An 18,603-nucleotide genomic window follows, 5' to 3' on the forward strand; every position below is an offset into this window, starting at 1 on the left:
ATAATAATTCAATTTAATTGCAGTATTAAAAAAAAGATTTAGTATAAAGCCATAAAGGTGCAATTAAAAATAAATAAAAAATCGAATTTGATGTTAGTTTATATTAAAAATATGAAATTTTTACAAAAATAATTCATAAATTTTATTATTTAGAAAAAATATTAAAAGAATAAAAAAATATATAAATTTTTAATTGAGAAATAATTGAAAAAGATTGTCCATTAGTATTTTTCAATAAATTGATTTAGTTTTAAAGATTAATATAGAAATAACTATTCGATCATTTCTCATTCTTGACTATATATATTAACAAAAGGGTAAAAACAGATTCTGTTTACTTTTATTCATTTCTAAGTTATTTCAATGCTAAAGATTGGCTAATGGAAAAACAATTAAATAAAAAAAAAAATAGAAGTATTTTTTAAAAATATTTAATTTCTTTAAAACTCAAAATTTCAAAAATGTGTAAAATATTTTTTTCGGAACTGAAATTAATTAATTTCATCAGTAAAATTAATTATTATATAAATAAATAATTTACAATTTATAAGAATAAAAAATTTAGAATTAAATGAACTAAATATTTTATTTAGCAAAAAAAAAAAAAAAGTCTTTATGAAAACATTTTATTGAGAAGAACGTTAATTAAAAACATGTTAATTTAAATTGAATAGAGCAAATTAAGTCAAATGATCATCAGTCAATTTTTACATTGAGGGAAAATATTTGAAAAATATTCTTAGAAATAAATTTTTTTTTGTTTATTAAGAAAAAAATGTTTATATAAATTTGAAATGTAGGTCTCGGAATTATTAAAAGAAACAAGAAATATTGCGCCTAAATAGAGTGTAAAAGAGACCTTGACTGTTCGTAAAAGTGATTTTACAATTTAACTTTTGTTTGGGATTTTGTGATTATCATCTTGCCTCCAATTCTTTATTCTTTTGTCCATTTAAATTCACATTAATCCAAAAGTGACGAACCTTGATAATTTCTTGTTATTAAAAGGTAATTATATGTAAAATATGAGAAAAATTATGGAATCATTTTTTTGTGCTCAAAAAGATTTTTATAGAAAATAAAAAATAATTAATTTACCATTTTTATTATAATATTAGATTTTATTATTTTCAAATATAAAATTTTATTTTATTTCAAATATATTATATATAATTATTATTATCTATTTTTATTGAAAGTAAAAACTTAATTTCGTTTTTTGCGCTCACATATTTTTTTTAACTAATTTTCGATGTTATTATTATAAAAATTATATAATCATTGTATTATACTTTTTAAATTAAATTTATTCTTAAAAATATTTTTTAAAAAATCAAATTTTCCCGCTAATAGCGAGAAGCGCCTTCTAATGTCGAGAAAATGTAACAATGATTTTAGTGACATTTTCTCCTGTAAAGTTGGTAATAGCTCAAAATTGTAATAGATATACAAGTGTCAAAGTGTCATTAATTAAAAGTGCACTTTTAGCAATGAAATTATTCATTCTTTATTAAAAAGAAAATTTAAAGAATTTCATTAAACTGTATAAAAGTGTAAAATGTTTTTAAATTGATTTAAATTGACTCACAAAGTTTAATAATTTTATTAATTAATCATTTAGAATGACTTCGATACCAGAACCTTTGATTTTTGCATTTGCACTTGTTGATACAGGGGCTGTATTATTTCTTTTAGTGTATTTTGTATCCTTTTTATATTTTACATTTAAAATTGTTATTTAATATTCTTTTTTTTATTGTAAATTATAATTACTGTTATTATTTACATTTGCGGTTCATTTTTGTTTACAATCTAGGGAATTTTTTATTTTAGTTCCAATTAATTTAAAAATGGCAGAAAATTTCAAAATTTTCTCAATTTTTTTCCAATAATTTTAATTTATAAAACTAAAAAGAGGGAAAATTATTTTAATTTAGATTTGTTTTTCTTTTTTTCTGGACATACAATCTTGAATCACATTTTTATTCCTGAAATATAATTTTAATTACAAATTTTCTGTTAATTTGTAATTTAAATTGTAAATACAAACACGAATAAAATTTCTGATTATCGTAGGAAAGTTTTTCTTTTAAAATGAAAAATTGCTTCATATTTATAATATAATAAAATATAATTAAAAATTATATTATAATTAATTACTTATAATTATATATTATAATATACAAAAAGTCTCGTTCGCAATTTATTTCCGCGAATGGTGGGAAAAATTCAAAAAAAAATATTTATTTTTCTCGCGTATAATTTAAAGAATTATTAATAAAAAATAAATATCTTATAATATAAAATATTCATTTCCTTAATTTGAGAAATTCTTCTAAAATAGTTAATTGTACTATCGGATTTAGAATGTGATTACTTAAATGCACAACAATGTTGTTCAAGACTGAATGCGGTAAGTAAAATTACGATAAATATTTTTTTTTTTCATTTATTGTGAATAAAAAAATTAATTAAAAATTAAAAAAAAATAATTTAATAGAATAATTAAGTAAAAATTTGTTTACAGTGGGTTACGCCAAAATTAGCAGCTCATACTGTATTATTTATAATTCTTGTCATCTTTGGACAATGGGGCATAAGTGCCTTAAATTTACCAATGACTGCATGGTTATTTTATGAATATTTTAATGTGCCTAGGGGAAATATGGGTGTTTATGATCCAACTGAAATTCATAATCGTGGACAATTAAAAAAACATACTCGAGATTGTCTAATTTTCCTTGGATATTATTTAATATTCTTTTTTATTTATTTATATTGGTAAGTAAAATTCCATATTTAATTAAATGTTTCAAAATTTCAAAATTTTTATACCTATTTATAAAATAAATAAAAATAATTAATAATTTTTTTTCAGTTTAATCGTTACATTGTTAAAAGGAGATCCATTAAACAGAGGTGATGATGATGTTATTGAATTTTAGGATTTAAAAGCTCATTTTTACGATTTTCACACGAAGTGCAAAAAAAAAAATTTGATACATGCACCAAGGTTTGAATATTCTGTAAATTTTTTTTTTTTTTTTGAAATAAGTAAATTATTTCTTAGTTTAAATAATATTTAACGTGACAACACTTATTTTATAATATGTGATATAATTTATCCGAATGAACAAAAATTAAACGATCAATATAAAGAGCACAAGCAGAATTCTAAGATTTCAATACAATCATTCTTTGCAAAAAAAAATTTTTTTTTTTATTTAAATAGTAGAATATTTTTATTGTAAATAATATTAAAAAAAATACTTGTGTAAAATATAAAAATTTGAAACTTTGTGATCAATTTTTGTGTATTATTGGTATTTTAAACCTTTTTGGCAATTAAAAAATAACAATAAATCAGTCAAATTAATCTTTATAAATTAGTTTTAAATTTAAATTATAATTAAAATAATAAATTAACCAAAATACGTAAATGAATAAACTTTTAATAGTTTATTGAGATTTCATTACTTAACGTATCCAAAATTCTATACATAATAAATACGTTTAAATATTTTTTTAAACAATTTATTTATAAATCTTGGATTTTAGGGTAACGATCGCAGAAATTAGTTTTTGCGCAATTTTTAATGATAATTAATAACAAATGATCTTCGAATTTTTTTTTCGAAATTCACATCTTAAGTCTATTCTTGATTCTAAAAAAGAAAACAAAATTTCACATAAATTGGACGGATTCTTGATAAGATTCAATTTTCCCCCTTTTTTCCACTAAAATCGCAGATAAGAAAATAGGAGAGGAATTTAGTTTGAGCGAAAAAAAATTACAATAATTAATATATATATATTCTTGAAGAAATTTATCTACAAAAGTAATTAAGAGGTAGAAGATGATTAGTAAGAATTGAAAATGTCTTTCAAAAAAAAAATACAAATTTTAGAAAATTGACAATTTTTTATAAAATTAAGGAAAAAAAAATAATTTTCGAAATCTTAACGTTAGTATTAAAAAAATACTACTTCGGTCAGTAGTGTTATCCTTTCTTGATTCGATGTTCTACATTTAGATTTAAATAATATTTATAATAATATAATAATAATGTATTATAGTACCTTTGAAAATTAATTTGTGACAAAATTTGTAATTGCACTGAAAAAAAAATTCCCTAAACATTTTTTTCTTAAAAGAATCTCTAAAATGAATTTATTTCTATATAATAAAATTATAGTTTATTCGATTAATATAAAAAGTAATTTTCTTTTTTTTTTTTAATTACAATTCAGATTTTAAATAAATATTCCTAAAAAATATTACAAATTTTGTCATAAACTTTTTTTTTTAAATAAAACCTAATCTTAATTACAATTAAACATAATTCTAATTCTATAAATTTTCTCAAAAAAAAAAATTTGTGGTTTATTTTTAAAAATATGAGGGCAAGAGTGAAAAAAATTTTTTTTTCTCTTATTTACATATATGTAAAAACTAATGAAAGTAAAAAATTTTCGAATAATTTAAAAAAAAAGAAAGAGTAAAATGGCTCAGTGGTTTTTTTATTTCGATTTTTTCGAAGCTTTTTTCCTTTTTTTTTTAATATTGAAATTTAGAAAAGTGAAACTTTTTTCATTGTAAGATAGCAAGTGAAAAGAGCACCAATAGTGGCGAAAACAAAACTTTTGCCCGAAATTGAAGTTGCTGAATTGCAAAAGTCTGTACTGCAAATGTGGCACGATTCAACTGTTACATAACTGGGTTGTGCCATTTGACTGCATGGTCCATCGGTGATGTCCCTTTCTTCCGGTGTTGGTTCCGCACATTGGCGAATAATTTCCCGTTGTCCGTGAACTGAAAAAAAAAAATTATGAAATTTTAATTCTAATTATTTATTGTCTTATAATAAGAAATAATTTTGTACGTAATAATTTTTATAATTATTATTATAATATTAACAATAAAATAATAAATAATAATAATTATAACAATTATGATTATTTTATTTATTATTTAATTGTTATTGTTATTTTATTTTAGTATTTTATTATCATTATTTTTATTTATTATTTTATTGTTATTATAATTTTTATTTTTTTTGTATTTTTCTTTTAATTATTTTTTATTTTGATTTTTAGTATTATTATTTTTATTTTATGTCTTTTTAAACTAATTTATATTTATTGCACCATAACTGTTTGTGTGTATATAAAAAAAAATTTGTTCTTTGTTACTCGCTACTATAGAATTAAAATTGTAAACCAAGTAAATATTACGTAATTTGAAGTGAATATGAAACTAATGTTAAGGTTGAGGAGGTAATAATTTTTTTTTTATTATTACATTGAAGAAAATATATTTCCACAATTTCAAGGATTAATTTTCTTTTAACTATTTTACTTCCGAGTATTTGAAAAAAGTATTTCTTTTCTTCCTAGGTTTAAAAAAAAAATATTTTACTCCCTAGTATCGAAAATTACAGTTTTAATTCCCCAGTATCAAAAATACTTTTTTCTTTGGGAGAATTTCGCCCCATTATTATTTTTTTAAATTTATATCAATAATTAAAATTTTAATTCCTCTTCTATTTTCGAATTATGTTGTGTGTTATTTTTCTTAAATTGAGTTCTCGACAAACATTAATTTTTGCCTATAAAGAATGCGTAGGAGGTAATGAATCTATATTGTGTGTGTGTGTTGAGAAATAATTTACAGAAGGATGACGTATATTTGAGTTATGAGTTACAATCTTATAATTTAAGCTTCACCATCTTCACAAGTTGTCATGTATATCATTTCCTGAATGCAACTCAGTGTTACACTTGTTATATTCATCTTATACTGTCTTTTTAGTGGAATTGAAAGGAATACAAGAAAAAGAAGAAAAAAAATTTTTTTTTTTTGCTCTTACACGTTATTTGTACTATATTTATGACTCATAACTTGGTCAACTTCGCAATTGTAATAATTAGATGTGCAGCAAGGTCAGCCGCACCCCGTGACCATGTCTGATTCCTGATCCAAAGCACACAAAACAAGTCATAGGGAAATAGTTATTCAACGATTTTATTAGTGACACGACATCAGTTTAGTTTCATTTTGTCGTGTTCGCATTTTATTTCCTCACTCATCTGCGAAGGACAATATTAACTAGAAGTCCCGGAAAAAAAATTTTGAAAATTAAAAAACAAAATTTTACTTTTTCTAATTTTTTGCCAATTTTAATATTAGTATTTTTTTTTATTAATTAATGATTAATTTTTTTTTTTTTATTGATTATTAATTAATTAATTTTTATTAATATTTTTTTTATTAGTACTTCGTGGGAAAATTTTTCACCGATTTTAATATTAATATTTTTTTTTTTTATTAATTATGAATGAAATTTTATTAATATTTTTTTATTGATTAAATTTTTTAAAAATATTATTATTGAAAATTTTTGAAAATTTTTTATTGTATTTTCTTTCAGTGTAAATATTTAAAAATAAATATGCATATAAAAAAGAAAATTATATATATATATATTATAAACTAAAAACGAATTATTTTGAAAAAAGTAAACTAAAAATAGAAACTAAGCCGCATTGAGTTTAAGAAATCTTTTAAGTAGATCAAGATGTATGTATAAAAAGGTAAGAAGCCTTATAATGCCAGAAAAACGTAAACAGCATGAAAGCAATTAAAGTTCTGTGACCTTTTATAGAATACATCACTATATATTATATATACACATATTTATACGATTTATATAAATCGAGCCTTGAAGATTTTTTTTTTCAACTTCAATTTTGCAATGCCTTTACTTTTTTTTTATAAAAAGAGATTTTTTTTGTATCATCATTGAAATAAACTATCTATATCATATTTTACGTGATTTTTGTAAACTTTTTTTTTTTATATTTTCTAAAAAGTCACGTTTACGAAAATAATTTCCATATATCAATATAGAAGTGTATGTCAAGGTTTTTACGTGATTTTATTTTATCTTATTTTCAAAGAAGCCGAAGGAATCACTTTTTTATAATATTAAATAATAAACTAATAATGAATATTAAATAAAATAATATTAAATAATAAATTAATTATTATAAAATAATAAATTATAATAAAAAAAAAAATTATAAAACTATAAAATTTGTAAATAACAAAAAAGGAATAAAAAAATTAAATACACGGATTTGTGAAAATTGGATGCTGTAAGAAAAAATAAATTAATCACTATGGCAATTGTCGCGTAAATGATAAAAACCTTCTATATAGGAAATTCCCTTGACATGATTTTTTTTAATAACAGTGGGCTGTTTAGTTGACACAAAAGAAATGATTTGATTTTCAAAATTGATAAAAAAAACCTGTCAAATTGAAATGGATTATTTTTCCCCTTATATGTTAGAAAACGTTACTTTTTTTATTATTTTTCTACACTGAAAAAAAATTTATTTTTTAAAAAATATTTATTATTTTTATTTTATTATGTGGGCTTTATTTAATTTTTATTTTATTATTTATTTATTTAATTATGCAATAATAATAAATTATAATTTGATAATTAAATAAATTAAGTAAATTATAAATAAAATTTGACAATTACCTCTTCTGACAACTTTGCGACACACGTGTCTTCCATAGGAATAGGGATGCTGCGATGTTGAATCACAATCTTGAATGTGGAATGTACCATGGTGTTCGGTATTATTCATGGGATCACCACAAGCTGGACTTAAATTTGACGTGCATTGCCAACATTTAAGGGCGTTTGCTACAAAAAAAAGAAAATTTTAATTTATTATTTATCTCAAATAACAAAATCAAAAATAAAATTTGATTACAAAATTTAAATAATTCTCTAAGGCCTAATAATTATTATTAAAAAATTTTCACGTCGATGACTAAATTATTACACTTGACATTGATTATTGTGAATAACGAGACGCGATAAAAAAAAAAAAAAAAAAAATTCTGTTGAACGACGCATATATATGATGCCATTTTTTCTTCTGACATCATGTAACATATATCGTGCTGCTGTAACAGTAGTAATTTACATTAAAAATGTGTTCGTTAAAATCTACTGTTGACATTGAATAGAACATTGTGATTCATTACTTAAATGTTCTTTTTTCGAATTATCATTCATTCATGTATGTATTTATAAAAAATGATGAAGAATGACTAATATTTGACAAAAAAAAAAAAAATGGTAAAAATAAAAATTATTGCAAGAAAATAAAATATTTAAGTAATTAATTACATTCATTCACCGATTTAGTTCAACAATAGTAATAATAATATAAAATAATGTATAATTAATAATAATAATAATAATAATAATAATAATAATAATAATAATAATATATAATACAATATTTAAGAAAATATAAATATATTTTATAAATGAAAAGTAAAGAAGTTATATATTGTATAAGTAAAGTTGTTATTTGTGGAAAAAAAATTTATTATCGTGAAAATTTAAAAATTTTACGCACAAAAATTTAATTTCACGCTGATAGAAACTAAATTACGATATTATGATGCGAGAAGATTTTCAAATTGTATTATTATATTGAGAGAAGCATTCAAGGAAACAAATAATTTACGAACCATATGGAAATATCGAGTTTACGAATATAAACTAAGTAATTAAATATTACGTAACGATCATATCGTTCTAATAAAAATACCGATTATATATATATATATATAAATTTTTTTCATATTATTTTGTCAAACAGGAAAAAAAAATTTCTTGACAATATAAAAATTGTTTCCTCTCAATTATATTATATTGGAGAGAAGTTTTCTTGAAAAATAATATTAATTTTTTTAATAACTTTCAAAAAAAAAAAAAAAAAATCCCGGAAGTCGATCAACGAAATATAATAACGCGAACAATAGTAAATACTTGAAAAAGAAAAATAGAATTACTAATTGTGTGAAAATTTTCTATTCTCAATAAACCACATCGCATGTGGTTATGCAACTATATTTCTAGGAAATAACACAAAAATTAAAAAAAAAACCACTAGATTGAATATCGTATTATTTGTAATGTGAAAAAAATATTCGAATATTATTAAAGTGAATTATAATAATATTTATTATAAATAAATTATAATTGACAATATTAAACTAAAATAATTCGATTTATTGAGAAATAATTAAAAAAAAATTAATAATTTTTAATACAATTAAATAAAATTTATTTCTTTTACAAGTAGGAAAAAATTAATAAAATTAAATAAATTATAAAATTGAATAATTTAATATAATTAAATTAATACAATTTCAAAATTTTTTAATTTAATTTTAATTATATTAAATTAAATAGCAATAAAAAAATATGTTTGTTAAAAAGACATAGAAAATTTTATAGGTATATATTGTTTCTTTTATCTGAACGCTATAACAAGTTTTTTATACCTGGAATCAAATCACCTTTAAACTATTCGACGAGAGAAAGCTAATATTGCGAAATATCTATATACTACGCGGGAAAATACCATAAGGATTAACAAACTCGCTGGCAAGTTAAACAAAACTGAACTTGACTCTCATTTATATATATACAAAGTTTATTTATAATTTTTTTTTTGCAATTATTTATTCAGATTCTATGATATATTATTTTTTCGAACTTAATCGAATAGTAAAACTCAGTTCGAAAAAAAAAATTAAAATTAAAATTACTTAATTTTTTAATATAATCTTGTCAATATAATGCATAATAACGTAATTTATTGTGCAATTTATTTATTCAACTAATGCAATAAAATCCACCTTATGCATATTTTCAATAGAAAATTATTAAAAAAAAATTATTGATTTTCAATAACTGAAATTGCGCAGCAATTATTTATTCAAATAAAATCCTAATGAATACACAATGATTTTTTTTAATAAAAGAAAAATAAATTAAATTTATTCTAATTTAGTTGAGATTAATAATATTAAAAATTTATTATAATGTATTCTTCTTTATTATGGAAAATTTAATTTTACAATTTTGAATTTATGAGAATTTACGAAATTTTTTAGTAATATTCTTATAATTCTTCAAGAAAAATGAAAATAGAAATTATTATTATTATTTTTTTTTCGATTATCATTACAAAATTATTTGTTTAATTCTTTTATATAGAATCAATATTTCCATTGATCTATGAAAAAAGAATTGTGGAACACTGAAAAGAAAAATTTATTTGATTAAAATTATCGACTATTATCAAATAATTATATTTACTTGAACCAAATAAATTTTAAGATAGTATTTAATTCAAATACAGAAATTATTGGTTCAAATAAAATTTATTTAATTCAATAAAAAATTATTTGTTTCAAGTAAATATTTATTTGGTTCAAGAAAATATTTATTTGCGTTTTAAGTAAATATTTATTTGATAATAGTCGATTATTCGAATCAAATATAAATTTTCTTTTTCAATGTATAAAAAAAAGCAATATTTATAATGATTTTTTTCTATTTTAAATCCGTTTATATAAATTAATTATTAATTTTTAAAATAATAATCTATAATTAAACCAAAAATCTTAAAAAAAAAGTTTTTTTATTCCTATCAAAAATAAAATAAAAATTGTAATTACCACATTGAACAAGTGCAATTAAAAGAACAACACCAATGGTCCAACTAATTCTGGTTAATCCCATTTTGAAAAAAATGTCTTGAAATTTATATATAAATAAATATATATCAATGTAAAAAAATCCACAAAGGGATATTCACTATTGTCACAAGCACAAAATGTTCATAGAATTATATTAAAAAATTAATTTTTTTTTTTTCGTGAAAAAGAAATAATGACAAAAGTCAATATTTGTTCGATGGTTGAAAATAAACTAAACGAGGAGAGAACGCGATACTTTCGAGTTGTACATTCAGCTTCCTTCTGATAAGTTGTTATAATGCATGTTGGCTTACATGCTTCGCGAATAACCCCACCCTCAAGGAAATATGGTGGGCCATAGGCAAAGAGGATGCAGGGAACCGAGAGACCCCAAGATGGAATAATATCAAAAGGGGGGAACACGACGATGATGATGATGATGATGAGAGTTACTCACTTCTTTCATTAGAACGATGAATGCAGTCACTATCGTAATCATCAGAATTATGTCTCATCCTATCATTAGAAAATATTTATAATTGATTCTCATCTTAAATATATATTTATAATACAAAATCAGTTAAATATTTTCTATTTCTTTTTAGCGATTATAATTATTTTTAACAAAAAAAAAGTGTCAAAACAAAAAACAGTATTTACAACAGAAATATTTTTTTTTCCAAATATTATTTAATTCAAAAATTAATTTATTTAGTTATTTTACAAAATATTTTGTTTAAAAGAGACATTTTTATTCTATTTTTTTTTATTTAATTTGTATTGATAATTATTTCATATTTAGACGAATTTTCATTTCGAACAATTTTTATTCGCCCGAATTTTCATTAAACAAAATTTTTATTTAGCTAAATTTTTATTAAACAGAATTTTAATTGCATTTTTTTTATAATTTACTTAATAATTATAATATTATTATCAATTAATTATTACATATTTAGCCGAATTTTTATTATACACAATTTTTATTTAGCCAAATTTTTACTCAGCAGAATTTTTAATTAGCCGAATTTTTACTAAACATAATTTTAATTTAAAATATTTATTATTTAACTGATAATATTATTATCTTTTAGTTACTTCATATTTAGCCGAATTTTTATTTCACAAAGTGACATTGATAATTTATTATCTGTTAATAATTTCATATTTAGCCGAATTTTCATTTCACACAATTTTTATTCACCCGAATTTTCATTAAAGAAAATTTTTATTTAGCTAAATTTTTTTTATCATTTACTTTATAATATAATATTATTATCAATTAATTATTACATATTTAGCCGATTTTTTATTACGCACAATTATTATTTAGCCAAATTTTTACTCAGCAGAATTTTTAATTAGCCGAATTTTTACTAAACAGAATTTTAATTTAAAATATTTATTATTTAACTGATAATATTATTATCTATTAATTATTTTATATTTAGCCGAATTTTTTTATAGAAATTTGGTTAAATAAAAAATTCGGATAAATAAAAAGTGTGTGAAATGAAATTTCGGCAAATTATTCAATTGTCAATGTCAGTTAAATTAAAAAAAAGTTTAATGAAAATTCTGTTTAATGTAAATTTGGTTAAATAAAAAATTCGGCTAAATAAAAATTCTGTGAAATTAAATTTCGGATAAATATTAAATAATTATAAATAAGAGTTAAATTAAAAAAAAATTTAATGAAAATTCTGTTAAATGTAAATTTAGTTTAAAAAAATCGGCTAAATAAAAATTCAGTTAATTATAGAGAAAAAAAAATTCGTCATGGAATTCAATAAAAGATTATAAAATATAAAAATTCTATTTTCTAAAATTATGTCTAATTTAAAAATATAATAAAATTATTTTATTATAGTTTTTTTTTATGTAATTGATTAAATAATTGTCTATACTTTGTTTTTCTTTTTTTATTGGAGGATTCAATTCCTAATAGAGAAAGTGAGTAACCTTCGTTTCCATAACCGCGGAGCTTAATTCTCTATTATAACATACCTATTGTATTAAATTTTTTTATTTTTTGTTTTTTTTTTATTTATTTTTTTTTTTTTAATATTATTTTTTTTGCTTTATTTTTTTTCTTCGTTTCGTTAAAATAAAAAATTCATTTATATATGAAGTTTTTGTAATTATAGACGCTCCACATAATTTAATTGTTATGCAAGAAAGGTTGAAATTTGACACTGGGATTTAAGTATAGATGAGCAAGATCATCGTCAATGAAACTTCATAGTACGTACAGTGTAATACATATTTAACTCCACGATTCATGTTCTTGTTATTAACGCTAGTATACGTTTGTCTTCGTCGTCGTTTAATTATCTTAGTTAGCATTATTTTTCGACCTGTCCTTCCCACACCTCAAGGGAAACCGAATAAACATTCGTATATATATATATATATATATATATAGGAAGTGAGATTTAAATATATTTTTTTCTAAGAAATTTATTTATTATTATTTTAAAATTTATTTTTCAATGGAAAATTTCATTTTTTAACCTTTATTTATCACTCTAGGGTCTAGAAGACCTCAGCTTAATTTTTCTTTCTTTTCTTAAAATAAATTTAAATATATTTGAATCAAATAAAAATATTCCAATTCGCCGAATATTTATTTGTACGAATTTTTAATACGCCGAATTTTATTTTGTCCGAATTTTAATTTGTACGAATTTTTAATACGCCGAATTTTAATTTGTCCGAATTTTTATTTGTACGAATTTTTAATACGCCGAATTTTAATTTGTCCGAATTTTTAATACGCCGAATTTTTATTTGTACGAATTTTTAACACGCTGAATTTTAATTTGTCCGAATTTTTATTTGTACGAATTTTTAATACGCCGAGTTTTAATTTGTCCGAATTTTTAATACGCCGAATTTTAATTTGTCCGAATTTTTATTTGTACGAATTTTTAATACGCTGAATTTTAATTTGTCCGAAATTACAAATGACCGAATAAACAATTGACAGAAAAATTTCGGCGCAATATTTGAAAATTGACCAATCACGATTTATATGATAATTTCGAATTGGTCAATTTTCAAAATTTACTCCGAAATCTTTCTGTTCCTTTGTTTTTCGACCAATTATAATTTCGGATAAATGAAAATTCGGCGTCGCAAAAATTCGTATAAATAAAAATTCGGACAAATTTGAAATTCGGTGAATTTGGAATTTCAACGGATTCTCAGTGAAAATAAAAATTATTAAAATAAAACGAAAGCAAAAAAAATATATTTAAATTTTAACAAGTTTTGGCTGAATAAAATTAATTGGTGTATTAGTAATACATATATATATAAATTGTGTATTAGTAGATTTAAATTATTATTATTATTATTATTATTATTATTTTTGGGACGAAGATGATGCGACGCCTTCAAAGTTATTAATGAAGATGGCTAAGCGGTTGGGATCACGAGAACACTTAACCCAACGATGGATTGCGAAATTGACTTGAACATTATTAACCCGCCCTCTCTTTGCCTGAATTTACTCTATGTTCCTATTACTGCGACAAGCCCTTAAGTATATATTGTCTCTTTCATTTCTTTATACATACATATATATATAAGGTCTTTAATTTCTAGATTCAAAGTCAACAGGCTTTTCCGGTCATGGTCTTTTATATATAAAAGCGAGGGGCTGTTCACTGAAAATCCAATTGAACAATATTGGAGAATTCATTAAAGATTTTTAGGACTCGTACGTATTCGGCTTCGGATTCGAATGGAATCGCACGGACTCGTTGATATTCACAGTATTTTCACAAATTCCTTCTTTGCGCTGCTTCGTGTTGCAGACTAGATAATAATAATAATAATAATAATAATAATAATAATAATAATAATAATCGGCTGCCGCCGAATTCGCTCGTATTTCTCCGTAACCATTCGTGACTCGCAACAATTCTTACTGCATGACTTAGGATTTTACTGTAATCGACGAGATTTGTTGGATTCGCATAGTATTCGACAAATTCGAACGTCCTTTTCAGTAATCGCCGGTAATCTCCACTTAAAATACAATTTATTCAGAATCAAGAAATTTATATTTTCTTATGTTAATTGATGAATATTCGGAAGATACCTAGTATATTCTCTACATTACAAATCGGGTATTTGAGAGTGAACAGCCCCTCGTATAAAAGGCACCATTCTTATTTAACAATAATTATATTTATTATTATTATATATTCATAATCAAAAATCGTTACAAAAATAAAAAATTCATTTTTTTATATTTTTTATAAAAATAAATTAGAATTAGGAATTAATATTACATAACCTACAATTTGTTTGCTTCCAAAGGTCCCTATATCTTTACACTCAGAAAAAATTTGTTTGAATCAACCAAAAGTTTATTTGGCTCAATCAATTTCTTTCTTTGTTCGACAAAATTTATTAAATGTTATTTTTATTAAGTAATATTAAAATAAACGTTTATTTAAATCAAATAAATATTTATTTGAATCAAACAAATTTTGTTTAAAATAACCAAAAAAATTGGGTTAATACAAAAAAATGGTATAAAAAATATTTGTGCGTTACAAATAAATATTTATTTAATAATAATATTAATAATCGATCATTTTTAAAATTTTTTTTATTTTTTTAATTTTGTATTAAACCAAGTCCACTTCTGGGCCGAAAGGCTGAAGCTTAATTAATAAATAATAATAATAATATTAATAATCGATCAAGTAAACGATTATTTGAATCAAATAAATTTTTTTTTCAGTGCATTAGAAATTTTTGAAGTATACAATAAAAATTGTTGTTAAAATAATAAAAATATTAAAATTAACGCACATTGATGAATTACAACCATAGCTGGAGCAAAAAAAACATTCAATTTTGGCGTCTGGATAGAAATCTTTAAAATTACAATAGGTATCAATTGTATTTGACGAAACACATCCTCTTACGGTTGTATGTCTTGATTTGTCTAGAAAGAATTTTTTTTTTTTAATTTTACTTTAAAATATATTATCAATAAAATTAATAATTAATAATTTGTTACAATTAATAAATTGATATAAAAATATAATTAATTAGTTTTATATAATTGTTGAATTACAGGAACATTTTTAATGGTAGTTAAAATTTCATTAAAGGTTTTGAAATTACGTTGCTTTAAATTTATATCAAGGAGGGACTCTGACCTTTATTCAATTATTTAATTGCACTATATATGTATAGAAAAATTACAAATACAAACACATCATTTTTTTTTTTTTATCGAAGTGCCAAATAAATTTTCATTTGATTTTAATAAAAATTTTATTTCCATTAAATAAAATTTTATTTGTTTAAAAATAAAAATGTTATTTGTAAATAAAATAAAATTTATATAAATAAATATTACATAAATTATTTTACATAAATTTTATTTGTTTCAAATAAATTTTATTTGATTTAAATAAAAATTTTACTTATTTCAAATAAATTATAAAATTATATAATTATCCGAATTATATTTAACAGTTTCTTATTTTTTTTTTTCTAATACTATGAAAAATGTTTATTATATGAGATAAAAGTTAGAGATTCGTAGATAATTATTTCAGTAGTTATAGGAATACACACATTTCTAATATTTACCCACGTTCTCAAACATTAAACGATTTATTGTTCCATGTATGCACAATGGGGACAAAAAAAAAAAGAAATAATGTAACTTACATGATATTATACTTTTGAGACATTGTTGAGATCCATTTTGAGGACATTGAACTAAATTTTCTGATCGTCCTGCATAAGGATCATTGCATTCTTGTGTTCTTTCTTTCTTCAAATTTGTGTTACATTCATAACACCATAAATTATCTTCATTATGAACAATTTCTGTCGAAAAATCACGTCAATAATTTTTTTTTATTATAATTATCGCATATTATTATTATTATTTTGACTAAAAAAAAAAATTTACTTGATTTAAATAATCCTTTACTTTACTGTTATCAAATAAATATTTACTTGAACAAAATAATTTTTTTCAATTAAATTAAATTTTTTTTTTTGCAATTAAATTTTACTTATTTGAAATGCAAAAATTATTGATTCAAATAAATTAAAATTATAAATTGAAATAAAAATTATTTGCTTCAAGTATAAATATTTATTTGATAATAGAAAAGTAACTAATTATATATTTGAATCAAATAAAAAAATTTTTTTTTCAGTGTTCATAAAAGATGAGTAACTGTCATCTAAATGTGTATAAAGTATATATATATAGCGAAAATTACAGAGAATATAATTTAAATAAGACATTTCCTCTAAATAGATCTGACAATGAGAAGAAATTTAATTATATAATTAATGGTCATCTAAATAATATTTTTCATATAGAGGTGTTAAAATATAAAAATATTTTTCAAAATTTCACAATATAAGAGAAAGATGCGTTTGAAATTAAAAAAAAAAAACAATATTTAAAAAAAAAAAGTGGAATAAAACCAGAAAATACTGATTCATTTGTAAATAATTCTTCTGCAGTGTGAGTCAAAAGGAAACAATTACTCTTTAAGTTTTTATTGATTAATGTTAATGTACCAAACTAACATGAATCACTTATTGTGAAAAAAATCGATTTTTTCTAAGCAATTGATTTTTCACTTTTAGATTTCTATAATCTCTTATTTACGCTATTTTTTATAATATTAATTAATATTTAATAAAAATAAAAATTATTAAATTAATTTATAAATAATTTTAAAAAAATTAAATAAATAATTAAAAAAAAATTAAATAAATTAAAAATAATTAGGTACCTATTTTGTATTTGACCAAAAATAATAATTTTATAAATGAGAAAAAACTAGTAAATTATTTTTTTATTTAACAAATTATAAATAATAAATCAATAATTAATAAAAATAATAAATTTCTTATAATTTATTATTTAAATAAATAAATAATTTAAATTAATGTATAAATTTCTACTGCAATAACTATTTACAATTTTTTTTTTTTTAATGAATGACGTCGTTATGTTTACTTGGAATTGTAAAATGAATTGTTTTTGGAATTTTTATGTTATTGTAAATTGTGAAGAGAAAAAATAATTTTTATTAAATAAAATAAAATAGTTCTACTTGCCGAAATTTGATAAAGTTAACAATAAAAATAGTAGACCACTTTGATAATAAGACATTTTGCTTCTGATTTTAATTATTCTTTCGTTGAGTTGCAAAGTGACGATGAGATACCTTATCTCTAAAGTCATAAAGGACCAATTTAATTTTACAGAAGGTAGAAATAAAGAGATAATACTTACCTATTATATTTTAGATTAAAAAAAAAACTATTTTTTTTATTAATAAATAAATAAATAAATTCTTTTTATAAATTATGATTTTTTTTATATTATTTAACACTAATTATTGATAAATTAATAATTAATCAATTATTATTATTATTATTACTATTATTATTATTACTATTGTTATTATTACATTTATTATTGTATTTTTGGACGAAACAAATTTTTTTCTAATTTTTAAAAATACTTTTTACCATTTTTTTATTTTTACTAGTTTTTATATTTTTACTATTTTTTATGTTTTTATTATTTATTTTATATTTCTTTATTTTTACTAGTTTTCATATTTTTATTACTTTTATATATATTTTTTTAATTTAACTTGTTAAATTACTTAATTACTTTTTTTCATAATAATTTCGAAAGTGCTCGAATCTTTTATGGCGAATAAATATTTAAAAAATTCAAAATTTTTTTCAAAATTTCCAGTTATTTTCATTAATTATTATTTTTTTTAAATATATATTCACTTCTTGTCCAACGCGGTTTTAATATAATTATAATTTCATCCGCACTGTACCGCCACTGATAAAAAATACTCGCAGTCTGCAAAATTTCTACATTACCATTGGTATAGTATTTTCAATAAATTATTTTATATTTGATAAATATATATATTTTTAATTTTATAAATTTTTTCTTATTAATAATTATCATTTGATTGTTTTTAGTA

General features: G+C 20.6%; 3 protein-coding genes across 3 annotated transcripts; 1 reads left to right on the forward strand and 2 right to left on the reverse strand.

Annotated features, from left to right (window-relative positions):
* Positions 1-1,414: 1,414 nt before the first annotated feature.
* Positions 1,415-4,475, forward strand: LOC127287232 (protein cornichon homolog 4). Its single transcript, XM_051314059.1, has 4 exons — positions 1,415-1,703; positions 2,345-2,413; positions 2,528-2,781; positions 2,879-4,475. Exons 1-4 carry the CDS (start codon positions 1,623-1,625, stop codon positions 2,943-2,945), a joined length of 471 nt encoding a protein of 156 aa, XP_051170016.1. The 5' UTR covers positions 1,415-1,622; the 3' UTR covers positions 2,946-4,475.
* LOC127287231 (uncharacterized) lies at positions 2,878-10,901 on the reverse strand. The gene is made up of 3 exons (XM_051314058.1): positions 10,565-10,901; positions 7,554-7,721; positions 2,878-4,813 (listed from the first exon to the last, which is right to left on the reverse strand). Exons 1-3 carry the CDS (start codon positions 10,626-10,628, stop codon positions 4,572-4,574), a joined length of 474 nt encoding a protein of 157 aa, XP_051170015.1. The 5' UTR covers positions 10,629-10,901; the 3' UTR covers positions 2,878-4,571.
* A 4,241-nt stretch (positions 10,902-15,142) lies between these two features.
* Positions 15,143-17,795, reverse strand: LOC127287234 (uncharacterized). Its single transcript, XM_051314061.1, has 3 exons — positions 17,708-17,795; positions 16,289-16,450; positions 15,143-15,551 (listed from the first exon to the last, which is right to left on the reverse strand). The coding sequence occupies exons 1-3, from the start codon at positions 17,760-17,762 to the stop codon at positions 15,349-15,351; spliced, it is 420 nt and encodes a 139-aa protein (XP_051170018.1). The 5' UTR covers positions 17,763-17,795; the 3' UTR covers positions 15,143-15,348.
* Between the last annotated feature and the right edge of the window lie 808 nt (positions 17,796-18,603).

This window comes from Leptopilina boulardi, unplaced genomic scaffold, assembly GCF_019393585.1.
Source record: "Leptopilina boulardi isolate dan_hultmark-lab unplaced genomic scaffold, ZJU_Lbou_2.1 LbouV2_368, whole genome shotgun sequence".
Classification (NCBI taxonomy): domain Eukaryota; kingdom Metazoa; phylum Arthropoda; class Insecta; order Hymenoptera; family Figitidae; genus Leptopilina; species Leptopilina boulardi.